At 44.3% G+C, this 13883-nt stretch overlaps 2 protein-coding genes across 4 annotated transcripts in view; one reads left to right on the forward strand and one right to left on the reverse strand.

Moving 5' to 3' along the window:
• The window catches only part of sgcd (sarcoglycan, delta (dystrophin-associated glycoprotein)), a 263045-nt gene that overhangs the window by 198423 nt on the left and 50739 nt on the right, over positions 1–13883 (forward strand). For all 3 annotated transcript variants that reach the window (XM_070982518.1, XM_070982519.1, XM_070982520.1), the window contains 2 exons: positions 6413–6500; positions 8406–8525. In XM_070982518.1, coding sequence (XP_070838619.1) covers positions 6413–6500; positions 8406–8525 — 208 coding nt within the window. The remainder of the gene's footprint in view (positions 1–6412; positions 6501–8405; positions 8526–13883) is intronic.
• rars1 (arginyl-tRNA synthetase 1) overlaps positions 1–13883 on the reverse strand; it is a 448982-nt gene that overhangs the window by 165717 nt on the left and 269382 nt on the right. The gene's annotated exons all lie outside the window — the stretch shown is intronic.

Genomic DNA, 13883 nt, shown 5'->3' on the forward strand with positions numbered 1-13883 from the left:
TAGCTACCAGTCCTGGAATAATCAGCATCGGCATCATTACATTAGCGGTGTGTTAGTGTCATGTGGCAATTCCCAAACTGATGCAAAACTGCCTTTTTAAGTGTAAATTACTTGGTAGGGAAAAGACTGAAAAGTGTAACACTGCATGAATGACAACGCTCGACGTGAGGTGAGAGGGAGCAGTGGTGTGAAGTGCCTAATGACTGTGAGTGAGACGGTGTGAATTTGAGTTCTTACACTGTGGAAGAATGTGAGACAATCCTGCTGGGACTCACACTGGAAGTATCAAACTACAAATGCTTCCTGCTTTCACAACCTGTATTGATTGTATGGAGTGTCATCGTGTTGTTTTTATTGAGTGTTGCCGAGGCTCTCTAAACTCCCCTAATACAGATTCTGTGGAAGGAAACACACAATGTGTAGCTGAAAACCAATCCGTCCACTTTCTGCTGCACATTTGGGTCACGCTGCAGTGCCAGCAGACTAAGCCGAGTAGTCCGAATGTACTGTCCTCCACCCACTCCTCCTGGGGGATCCTGAAGCGTCACCAGGTCAGAAAGGATATGTAGTCTGTCTTGTGTGCTGTGGGTCTAGCACTGTGTCTCCTCTCAGAAAACTGATTCATTGGAGCTGAAGGAGCACTAGTTGTAGTCCAGGCTTGTCCTTGATGCCAAGGTAGAGGCCAATAAAAGTCCCTTTAGCCACTTGTGCCTGATTCCACTTTGACATGTGGTCATTTCCCAGATCATGAGACTGGAATGTAATGAGAGCTCAAACTCAGAGAGTTTTTGACAACCACAGAGACGTTTACCTGCAAACTGCCTTGAACTATTCTGGTAACTTCACAGGCAAGAGCAGATGTGGTGTAATTTAGCCAATCCACTGCAAGAAATGTCATATCTTAGCCAGACCAAAGCATATTTTATCACATCATAACAAGACGTTTCATGTTGAGGCGCATCAGCAGAAGAAAACAATAAAAGAAACGTTGTTTTGACAAGACAAGACATGTGGTTTTCTGCCATGTCACATCAACTGTCACAACAAATCAAGAAAGACAAGGCGAGATGTGTTTGTTGTGTAACAAATGAGAGGAGGCGACTCCAGTCCTGTCCTGCCATAACAAGATGTTTTGCGTCATTTCGTGTCGTAACAAGAGACGAGGTGTGTTTTGTACTTTCATTTCCTGTCCTGTCAAGACGAGAAGATGTGACACGACATCATGACAAGCACCATATGGCGCCATCATTGCACCTGTTTCAGACCAGGTGGTCTTGCTGGCGGTGGTTGCTTTCTCGTGCTGCTCTGCTCCGAGCCACAACTACAGCGTCAGTTTTATTTCAGGAAATATTTGGTGTTTACCAATTCAAATGCAAAGCCCGTCTGAGGTCCCCCGGTATGTTCTGTTTGTGAAATTAACATTCTGATGTGCTTCCCGCTGTCCTTATAACAACCAAGGTAGGAGTATCCAAGCCTAGAGATGCCAGAGAAATGGAGAGATGGGCACGATAAAATGATAGGCACTCTCTCCCTCTGTCTCGTCTACTCTAGCAGTAATAATAGCTGTGTGCAGGTAGTGGACGGATGGCTTGATAATGCAAGAGAACAGCGCGCTTTATCTCTGCTGTCTAGGACCCTACGCAAGCTGAGAGGGAGGATGAGCAATGGAGATGGAGCTGGGAGAGCAGAGAGGAGCATAAGAGAGTGAGGTTGCAGGAGAGAGCAGAGTCAGGATGGACATGGATATGAAGAATGACAGAGAAGAAGAAGCAGTAATAGAAGCGGGAACGGCGAGACAGATGGAGGAGGACCGAATTAAAACGAGGGAGACGGGAAGCCAGCGAACGTGATTTGACAGGCGGCACACGCAGGAGGCGGCCAAGTTCAACACCGACTCAAAACAAGCACAACATGCTCGCAGTGTGATCCTACAGCACGGTGAAATATTCACATCGAAGAATGGCGTCCCGATCTCACCAAGCGGCGGCAGAGGCAGCTCTGAGCGACTGCAGATTTCATGTGCGTTTCTTTGGCAGGGCAAGCATGAACAGCTATCACGAACATATTCTAAAAGATAAACACAGACTGATATCATCAAGATGTTGAGGACACTGAAGAAGGCTGGAGGCTGTTGTATTCATCTCTGCTTATAAAATAAAAACACATGGTGGTGCCAGGTCAGCGCTGAAAAAGAAAGGATTTCTTCTAATATTGCAAAATCTCAGCCCAAATTGCCAGAATAGATGCTGGCATTGTTCGCTCCTGCACGCCAAGGATGTGATGCAACATTTCTGTGTTTTCAATTTGATATTGTGAAAATGCTGTGCTCAAGATCTGGTTAGGTTAAGACACAAAAACCACTTAGGGGTCAGCTTTAACCATAACGTCTCATCAACAAGGCTTGAACAGTGTTCCACTGCCGTCACGCCACCACCTCCTCCACCTGACACACAGCAACATCACTTTGACACATACTGTAGAACCATTGATGTGATACGTACTGTTATGACTGGACTGAATTTAAATATTTGCCTGAAAATACTGAAAGAAGGGGGTGGACAGTGTAGGATGGAGATGAACATGAGACTCAGAATAGAAGAATGAAAAGGCAAATAGGAAGTAAGAGTGGAGGCAAGATACAAAAGACCAGAGCAGAGGGATAAATAAACAGAAGAGAGGGCAGAGAGAGGGATAGATGGCAGGTAGCTTTAGCAGGGGCGGTGAGAGGAATAGTAATACCATGAGGAGGTGCTGGGAAAAGACAATTGGTCAGTCCGGGAGAGGATAGACAGACAGATAAAAAAATAATAAACCAAGGAAGACCCCTGCTGTGCGGTGCAGTTACTCTTCTGTTCGTATTATTGCAGTCTGCTCTCCATGTACCACCCAGTACTTCCTGCATTCATCTCTTTCCTGTTTAGTCTTCTCTCCATGTCTCCTCTGTCTCTTGTTTTTTTAACTCTCAATCTTTCTCTGAGTTTGGCTTTGTTCACTTCAAGTGAATTGAGACATTGTTACCAGAAGAGTATAGAAAAGCGCCTCGTAAGCATCCTCAGATCGGTTTCAGAAAGCGACCATCTGGCATCAGATTAGCAGAGAGATCAATCACGTGCTTTAAGGTTGCTCTTATCAATATTTCTATATGAACCAGCAACCAGTCAGTGAACAGAGTGAAGCATTTAGCTGCAAAAGAACCAGATGTTTCCCCCAATAGGAGAGCAAAACAGAGCGAAAAGGCGGGGTGAATGCTGGACTTGCATGTGTCAGGTTCAATGTTGTGCCATGTCTGCTTAATAAAATAACACAAATGTGCTGTATCAACTTAAACGGTGACGGATGTGTTTCTGCTGCCCGCAAGTGGTCAAAAAATGCAGGTTTGGAAAATACCTGAATCAGTGACCTCACACTTTTGGCTAGCTTAATGATAGCACATTTATTCCTTATGAACTTGATGCGAGTCATGATTGTGTGATGTCTTAAAACTGTGTCTGAAAGAACACACAGTCGACAAATATCCTCACATATGACCATCCGGGAGCTGCAAAAGTTCTGTGTTTTACTTGATGAATGAACTTACTTTTTAAATAAGTGAGCAATCCGTTCACTCAGTTATCATCTAACCATCTGCCACTACTCACAACCCAAATCCTGACATCCATCCTGCTATAATACCTGCACGCTTCAGCAAAAAGTGAGCCCGGGTACTAAACTGCAGATTTATTTTGATAAGACCAGGCTGAATAGCTGAAAGAGCCAGTGTGTTGCTCCCTAAAATTGGTCCTTTGGCTCAACTTACTGAGGTTTAATTCAACCAGTGAGTATTTCATCGCCTTTGGAGCAGCTCTGAATCCAAGAAATATTTCTATAACCAACTCCAATGCACACGTCTTTCTCCCAGTCCTTTGCCTAACCCCTCTCTTTTTCCACTCCCTGCTTATTTCTCTCTGTGTGAGAGGCACCCTGCTGGGAGTAATATGGTCTGTTGCATTAGTAACGAAGAAAAGAGGGAGACGGAGTGGATCAGAGGCACCACACAACAACAGCCTTAACACATGTACTGTACACAAACAGCCCCGGAGGACTGCTGCAGTAGCCTCTCTGAGGCATTTTCAGAGACTGTGGAGGGGAAGAAAGTGTGCAGAGAGATGGAACGATAAGCTGGCTGCTATGAGACACAGCTCGCTGTACGCCGTGGGTGTGGTGGTGGTGGTGGTGGTGGAGAAAAACATTTTGCATATTGCCTGATCTCATTAGCATATTATAAACTCACCGTTTTCACTGTATTTGTCTTCAGGTGGACGTTTGAAGTGCAGAACTTCAATAGTGAAGAGGTTAGGGAAAGATGGCTTCGGTTAAATTTCGATAAAGAAGCTTCAACTCAACTGCAGGAATACACATTAGACAGCATATAAAAGTGATTTTTAAAGTTTCCTGCCAGAGCTCACCCTCACATGCAGGAGGAGAGGGGGGTCTGAGTGGAATCACCGCTAGTTGTCATTGAAAGGCCCCAGATGAGGCGAATAATTGGATGAATGGGCTGACTGATATTGGTCCTGGTGAAGCTGCCATTTCTGCTCCCTGCGCGCTGCACTGTTGACAGATTAGATGCATTTTTCATGTTCTGCATCTTTCGCCTGTTATTGACGTCAGCACAGCTGCAGGTCATGAGAGCTAATGAGCGAGCGGCGACTCCTCAGCGCGCTGTCTTCAGCTAAAGGCCTCTATAAACTGCACCATTTTTGGCTGTTGCAGGCAAAGGTTGAGGTTACAATCGCACTGTGAGACAATGCGTCAGCTAAAGTATGAGTAGAAACCACTTCCAACTTCCAAAAACTGCCCCCAGCCTGTGGGAAAAGCTTGTTATTATTTCCTTATTAAGACTGTACTGCAACAATGTAAACTTCATACAAATCTCATAATCTGACAGCCTCAAAATTGATATCATGCCATCTGTCACAGATTTTACTAGACTGATCTCATGCAGTTGGGCCCATGTGATAAACCTGTAAGAACACATGTAGAAGTGTGTTTCTTGGTCGGTGGCAGTGTGTTAATGTGCTGTGTTTGCTGCCTTTAGAGCCTCCGTCTGAGCATGCTCAGCTCTTCTGTTTCATTCTCCTGTTGTGCGTTCAGGCAGCTTGTCAATCTCAGCACAGTCGCACTGCTTTGTTTCATTTCTGGCCCTTCTGTGCAGCTTGTCAGAAAGCTGTTTTAAGGAAGTTTTAGTTGGATCCCAGTTGGGTGTCTTTTAGAGACTGTGTTAGTGTTAGACAGCACGTGCTTGGACGGGATATACGTAGATAAAACCCAGAGAACAATCACAAGATTAGACCAAAACTAACATTGAATATTTGGGAACAATGATTGAGAATCACTTTAAATTTAACCTTTTAGAGCCTCGCAGGGGTTGTTTCCCCTCAGATAAATGACAACGGCGACAGTACTTTGGACGTGGTGTATAAGTAACTGGTTTATTTGTTTTAGATGTTTAATTGTAGAAGGAAAACAGTCACACCTCAGCCCGACTGCCTCGACAGACAGATTGCACTTGTCAAACCTGAGAAGCTCAAATAACTCCACAGTAAATATTAATATAATTATGAGCACAGCACCGCCTTCTGTGTATTGACTGTTTCAAACTTCTTGTTAGTTTTACAGTCACTTCACACCGCATTGTTATTGTAATAACTTCTTGCTTGCATATCATGCATTTGGTGTATTTACTGTGAGAACTTCAATAAGTTTGGCAAGAGCCATAATGTTATCAGTAATATACACACAAGGCATATCCCCTCCGCGGCTGCGAGCGCAGCACAATGGTCAGGCCGTTATCTCTAATTAAGAAGTTGACTGAGGCATGAAGATTAGTCGGGCACAGAAAGAGCAGAGTGTCCGACGTGATCAGCATTACAGAGGTGCAGAGCACTCTGGGAAATAGAAGTTTTCAAACGGAGCGGGAGGCTGAAGTCTGTGCTCGGACACTTCTGGTGTGTGTGTGTGTGTGTGTGTGTGTGTGTGTGTGTGTGTGTGTGTGTGTGTGTGTGTGTGTGTGTGTGTGTGTTGGAGTGTGAAGCTCTACATTTATATGCAGGTTTCTGTGTGGGGATGTGCATTTGTACTTTTTTAGTGTTACAGCTGGCTCAGCTTATATAAGGCGAGCCTCCGAGTCAGCACAGGTGCAGACCAGCCAGGTGATCCGTCTGCAGGAAACACATGATGTAACAGACTGTGGACATAGGTGCTCTCAGCTAAATGCTAACTCCGGCATGCTAACATGATCACAATGACAATGCTAACAAAGCTGATGTTATGCTAAATAAATGAAACTGACCTGACTTGTCTTCAGCAGGTGATTTTTCTTCTGTCCTTAGACAAACACAAACAATAAATAATCTCGCCCGTCTCTCCTCAGGGCCGCCCGCTGTTCCTGCAGTCGTCCAGAAACGTGTCGGTCAATATCGTCAACAGCAACAACCAGCTGCTCACACAGCTTGTAACAGGTGAGACGCAGCAGGAGAAACACGAACGCTTTCATGTGCTCTGTTGATGTTTTCTTTTGATATGATACATGTTCATTTTTCAAAAAAACCATCAAACCTGACAACGCTGACGACATCGGCTGCAACTCACACACACGACATGAGTTTTTATGCGTCCCACTTGTCGGTGAGGAGAGTCCTCCTTGGGCAAATTTCACATTTTACAGATTTTATCAGATGTCTTATTGCTAGTTGGGGACGTATATATGTTTTAAAGTAAGACTGATTGATCATTTGAGGCCTGACTATCCACTATTTCACATTAGACAAAGATTGGAGAAAAATCAGACTTTTTTTGGAGGATATATGTTATTTCCCATAATCGTGGGAGCCTCTGGGGGGTCCAGGCTTTGAATCCCAGCTCTACATGTCAGAAGTCATTGTCTCATTTCTAGGATTAAACATCAGCACATCATAAATTCTTCCTCTCTTCCCCTTAATGGCGCCAGCAGAGGCCTCAGCCGCTCCACCATATCTCAGTGATCGCGCCTTCTTCTTCTTCACATTCACCCATTGTCTGCCTGTCACACTCTAATAGAGTTGGCAGGGCTCTGTGAATGGAAATCGCTTTGTGTAAACATGCGCGGGAAGTGTCTCTCACGTTAAAAAGTGCGCTGACATTTGCCTTCTGGGTCTGAAGAGGAGGAAGACGAAGTCTGCTCGGATGTTTCTCTTGGATGACTGAGCGGAGTTCGTGCACGAGGAGGAACCTCACATCCCAGATGGAGAGTGACAGAATCAATTGCACGCGTGTCAATCAGTCACCCCCCCCCCCACGCCCCCCGACGCCGAGTGTTTTCTGCCACCGCCTGAGACAAAGCAATTTGAGTTGGAGGGAGTTGTCCACATTTTCTACTTGTTGTTTGTCATGACACAATTCACACTTTTGGCAGCTGGAGTCTGAGCGTTTCCTTAACTTTCCTGCACACTTTCAGTGAGACGCGTTCTGTACGCTAACTGTATGTTACCGTGGAAACCTCTTTCACCAGCAGGTCACATCTAGATGATGTCCTTTCTGAACGTTTCATCACAAACTGGTTCAAGTCTGTTCTGCTCCTGTCATTGTTTCTGATGCTAATGCTGCTTTACATAATGAACAAGTTGCACAAATAGTCTCATTTGTAGATTCTTTTCATAAAGACGTTTTGGGTTCCTTTCCACCCTGTGGTGCTTTGGTTAAGGTTAGGGAAAGATTGTGATTGCTGCTGACTTTTTCTGTATTAAAGCAGACCATGAACTTTCCCGAAGATTAAAATCCAAGGGCTGCCAGTGCCTAAACACAACCTTGAAAAAGTTGAATAATGCTGCAGTCAGTATGAATGGATTCTACATTACAAGATTACCTGTTTTGGCAATGAATGAATAAAATACAGAGAACATTTTACTGTGATTTGCCAGGTATGCGAATTAGCAACATTTCCTCATTATGTTAATAGAAAATATAATTCAATTTGCACGATGTTTCCCTCAAAGTGTATTTGCTGCTTGCTTAAATGTCAGGACAAATACACAGTCTGTTGTATTCCTGACCAAATATGAGTACAACAGGGCATCTCACCTGCTGTCCTGCCTGTGTGTATTATGATCTTCTTCAGGTGTGATGAGACTTTAACGACAACATGTGGTTGTTTAATATTCAGCCGTCTCGCGAATGAGAACAGAATTCATAAACAGCGTGAAAGGTTTGGCTTCAACGTAATGATCAAGTGTTCTTTTGCTCAAGTCAGCAAGTCCTGCAGGACACCTCGAACGTCTTCCACTTGGTTGCATTTCAGATGTTCAAATACTGAAGTAATTCAGTAGGAAATCAGCTCCAGTCGCTCCTCTTTGATGTCTTCTCTCTTCGTGTGTGTGTGTGCGGTTTAGGATCCAGTGGATTTAAAGCACGAGGCAAGATGTTTGAAGTCAAATCCACCTCTGGGAAGCTCCTCTTCTCCGCCGACGAGCAGGAAGTGGTGGTGGGCGCCGAGAGGCTCCGAGTGATGGGTGAGTGACCGGCTGACGTGGACCAAAACTGACCGGCTGTCAGGAATCTGAGTGTGAAACCAGAGCAGCTACTGAGTGCTGATGCTGGAGCTGCTCTTACAGAGGACCTTTGTTTCTCCACATATGTGTTGATATGACTTTAGGTCTTGTTTTGTCGTAGTGGTGGAAGCTGCTTCCTGCGTTTGGAAAAGCTTGCCGAATATGAAAGCTGCACCTTAATCTTTTTTGCAGTGAAAATACAATTTGACTATGACTCAGATTTGCTCGTTAAAGCAACTGGAAACTGTCGCTTCACCCTCAGATTTCCAAGTGGAAGCATACATACGCACACACACACGCACACACTGCACTGTGTGCGCTATGTGTCAAACTGACACACAATAAATGCAAAGTAGAATAATGTAACGCTTATATGCTTAATATTAGCATCATAAGCAGTCAGTGGAGAGGAGAGCAGGGCTGGGATCAGTGCTGTTAGCACTCGTGTATGAGAGGAGTAAGATGACAACTAGCAAGAGAGGATGAGGAAGATTTTTTTAAGCTTTTTTTGTAGATATCAAAGGCTCGGTGAAGAGACTGATGGTGGAGAGCTCGTATTTGTCAACAGGCCTCGGGGAGGGGGGGGGAGGTGTCATGTCGCCCTTACACAAATGAGTTTTGTGCTCATGACAGGAGATAAGAAGTGACAGAGCTGTTCTCACGGCAGCGGCCAGTCGGCCTCTTGGTGGCTCCACCGCGACAGATGATTTCCTGTGAGAGCAGAGGGGCGTAGCTGAGGATAGCGAAGGCAAAATTAGCTCCCAAGACATGAATGCAAGCATGAACAAAGCATCTGCATACAATGAAAGCAGCAATGGAGAAGATCATCCGGTAGATTCACTGCAAAGTCTGATGGGAAATACGGTGCGCCCGCAGGAAGTGACAGACTTAAGCTTAGTGTTGACTTCCCTTTTCTTTCATAGTGGCCTGAATACAGATGCAAACTCTCTCTGAGGTAATATCTCCGACTTGAGAAGCCGAGCCCTGACATGCTTGGCATCCAAGAGGCTTATATCGTGAGGACACTGTTGCTGGGTGATAACAAAAAGACCCGAGGGAGACGAGTGACCACTTTGTGGAAGCTAATGGGGATCCATTAAGGAATAAAGGACTGCGCCTTGGTTCCCTCTTTGAAGAATGGATGAACATAATTGTCTATGATGTGATGTTTGTTAAGTGAAGACAGTAGTTTTACTCCAAAGTATTTCCAGGCTCTGAGCTCCAAACACTTTATTGTATAACATTTATTTATCATGTAAATATTTAATGGATTTCTGACAGCAGATGAGTAAAAGTAAATACGGTTGCAGTGAGAGACCTCGTCAGAAAGTTAAACTGGAAAGAATGAATTTGTATTTCTATTCTGCACTTAATGCAGAGAGATGAGCGTCCAAACGTGACAAATACCATGAAATCACTTATTTACAGACTCTGTGTTAATTAGGTTTAAAGAAATCAGCTGGCCATGCTGCACAAGGACAGATTTAATCTGGGTTTATTTCTTGTATTTTGTTCACTCACTCGTACAGTCGGATAATTAGGATAAACTAAAATAACTTGCAGTCAGCATCATTAACATTAAAGAGTTCAGAATCCGCATGACAGACACACACATTCTCTGAAGTTGTGATGTCTTTGGCTTTTTAGTTTTTCTTACATCCTCTCCCTTCATTTCTTCCTTTCCTCCCTCCTGCTTAAAAACATCTTTTCTCTCTCCCGTTCCTGCTTCCTCTCTAACATCATCCGCCATTATGCTTCCATCCGCCATCATTCACCATCACTCATCCATCCGCCCACCCGTTCATCGGTTCATCCATTCAGTCTCATTAATAGATAAACAGATATTAGAAGTTTTCCCCTCTTGGCTGGGCCGCACTTAAGAGCTCCCATGGGTGTGCTCCCTCTCTCTGACTTTCCCTCTCTCTGACACACACCTTTCAGAGCCCTCTGTGTGAGCAATTACTCTTCATCCTCATCTACATTCATTTACATCCTTTCCAGCCTCACCGAGTCAGAGTTCATTACTGTCATCCACCTCAGCAAAGTGCTCCTCTTAACAAAGGGAGACACAGATGGAGGGTGGAGATGGAGGGCGGGGAGGCACAAGGAAGGACAGGTAGCATTGTGAGCTGTTTAATAGAGGGGGGTTGTTTTTTGACGCCGCGTTTATTTCAAGTCAAAACTACGAGAACATTCACCTGTCACTGCCTATTTAAACGCCCCAAACTTTAATATCCTGACATCAGTAAACACAACAGGCTTATGTTTGCCGAGCCCACTGCTGTGATCGCTGTTGCCTGACGTTCACACGTGCAGCGTGGCGTCTCTTTGATTCCCAGCTTGAAACTGGAAAAGATCTGCCACGGCACGAGCGTTCAGAAGATTCTTTGGATGTCTGAGCAGAAAAGGAGAAGCAGAGGGGAACTTTAAACACAGGACCAAACAAGTGTTGCTACACAGACGAGCAATTATATATTTGAACTGACTGTTAAGAAGAAGAAATCCTTTATTAGTCACAGTTAACACAACATGTGGAGTTGGGGGTGGGGGGGGGAACTGCACACGCAATGCATATGTGAAATTCTTTCTCCGGTTTTAACCCATCCTTGGTCAGTCCTTCCTCCGCGGGAGACCAGGAGCGGTGGGCTGCCAGCCAACCGGCGCCTGGGGACCAGCTCCTTTGTCGTCACCATCGGTCAGGTGGTGAAGACAAAGTGTGTTTTTAGTGGGGGTATTTTTATGGAGGATACCCTTTTTCCTCGAGCAGCAGGCACCGAAGGCATGGTGCCCCAGCGCCCACAGCGGGAATCGAACCGGGACCTTCTAGCTCTGAGGTTGCCACCGTTCCTCCGTGCCACCACTACCTATTGTTGGAGCTTTACCATTAAAGGCGTTAAAGCTGTGAGGTTTGTCCTAAAGGAAGGTCTTTACATTTAATAGGGTTTTTTCCACAGAGCCTTGAATGTGTAAGCAAATTTCATGGCCTTGTGACTATAACACATTAAAGCTGTAACGTTATCTGAGGGGACACTGGAGCAAAGCTCAAAATGTCCCATGGGGAGCATTTATCCAATAAATCTTGAGTCATAAGATATATAGCAAACCTCATAAGTGATGGAGTTAAAGCTGTAAAGTTTATCCTGACTGGGGTGTAACAGAAAAGTCCAAAATCATAGTGATTACGAGACAGGAAGGAAACACATTCAGAAGGATGCTGCACTTGTTTAGAGACAGAAAGTGTACCTGTCAGGTTTTGTCTCTGTCGAACTGGGACTCACACACTGTACAATAACAGACTTTGTGATGTTTGAGCCACTGAATTTCACACTGGCTGCAGGTTTGTCTGTTCTAACGCTTCATGCAACCCAAGAGCCAATCGCACAAATGATGCACACAGGTTGTGCCCTCTGGAGACAGACAAGGGAAAAATCTGCATTGAGTTCAGTCTTTTACGGCACTTCAGTCAGCTGTGGTGACAACAGTAGAAAAAAGCCACTGGGAGAAGGTGCAGGGAGAGAGTCAGAGCAGAAACACAGAGGGAGGGGACGCCAATGATTTGCCAGTTACTCCATTTATCGCCACAGCCGTTTGATGAGGCCGCTCAGGGCTACGAGGCTAATCAAACACCTTGGCAACCGCTGCCTCAGCAGGCAGAGATGGCCCCTCAAGTTCCCAAAAGGCTTCTGTTCCACTAAAAGTTTCTATGAGTGGCTCCTGAGTGTGTATTCATGATTGTTTTATTAAAGTGTTTCCGCATGTGTCTTCGTCTTTGAGCCTCCTTCTCTTAGTAGCTGCTGCAGGTCTTTGTTTGAAGATTTCCAATACAGCGATTTACAATAGGATGCGTGAACCTCAGCACCGTCCTCAAACTTATCAGTTTAATTTGTCTTAATAAAACACAAGAATTTAGCCGTGTGTTCTTGTGTGTTTTAATAACACTATCATGCACATTTCTGAATATTTGTAAAATTCGCTGTGAATGCAGCTGAATGCTGTCTGCATCACATTTTCCAGACAGGCGATCCCTTGCGGCTGTGTGTGAATAATGACTGTTGTCTCTCTGAGGCAACGCGGCAAATAGCTTGTTGTTGTAGCCCCATAAAACCTCTTAGAGGGGAGGTCAAGACGGCGCTTTTGACATTGGAGACGCCACGTTGAATCCTGGCAGTCAAAGTTAATATCGATTCATCATGACTACCAGCTTTCTCATTTTAAACTTAAACACACCTCATGAACTGGGAGTGTGATGGGTCATTCTGGACGACGCTGACGCAGCCTTAGTTTGCCGTGTCGGTGCAGGTGTGGCTCTTAAAGTACACAACAGATTTTGCTGTCAGGCACCAAAGATTTGAGTATAATTTGTGTTAACTGCATGCTCTGTGCATGTGATCCTGTCTGTCCAACACACCCGAGTGCAGATCAGACCTGCTGTCTGTCGTCTCATCCCTTTGACGTAAGAAGGGACTGTAGAGGCTTATAAAGCTGCCACATGTCATTACAAAGCCCATCCTTCCTTCTCTTCCAATAAAATATGTAATTAGACCCTGCATATGATTTTAATTGGCCCAACAGAGGTCATTGGAAATCCATGATACTGCCATCATTGGCTTCATTACAGCTATTTACAGTCCGGTCAGACACACTGACTGGCTCCCAGCGCAGGCAGTAAATGAGAACACAAACACGGGAATATGATGATGGGCTGGGTCAAGTCATACTGTAGTTAAAATACTTTTTATGGTTGGTTTCAGCCCACTTTGGCAGCAGACTGTTTGTTATACAGCCGAGCTGGAACACAGATCGTCATAGAACTGCCACATTCAATTCAGTCTCATTTTTAAACAACATTGTTCATGGAAATTAGCAAATTTTTGGCAGATAATAGTCAAATTTTAATATCAGAATAAGCCTGAAATAAAATTAATAATGGTATGTTTTGCATGCTGAAACTAAATGAATACAAATTGCATGTATTTGACATCAGGTCCAATTTCATGACTCCATATTCAGAGATGTGCCATTAATTTGCTTGTTAGTTACTGCATCATAATTGCCATCAGAGTTAAATAATTCTCATGAAGTAATGCAATAATAAAAATGTGTTTTTTTATGTTAGTCTGTAATCACAACTGCATTTCTAGGCAACCATAATTTTAGCTGCACAACAAGTAAATCTAAAAACTTGTGTGCTCAAGAGAACAGCTGGAAGTTATAAGAAGCCAAAATATGAAAAAATACTAGTAAATACTTTTTGAACCCATCCATCCTCAGGCAGTCTCATTTAAAAACTAAAATCTTTTATGAAGAATCACTTTGTGC

This window comes from Chaetodon trifascialis, chromosome 16 (genome assembly GCF_039877785.1).
Source record: "Chaetodon trifascialis isolate fChaTrf1 chromosome 16, fChaTrf1.hap1, whole genome shotgun sequence".
NCBI classification, from domain to species: Eukaryota; Metazoa; Chordata; class Actinopteri; order Chaetodontiformes; family Chaetodontidae; genus Chaetodon; species Chaetodon trifascialis.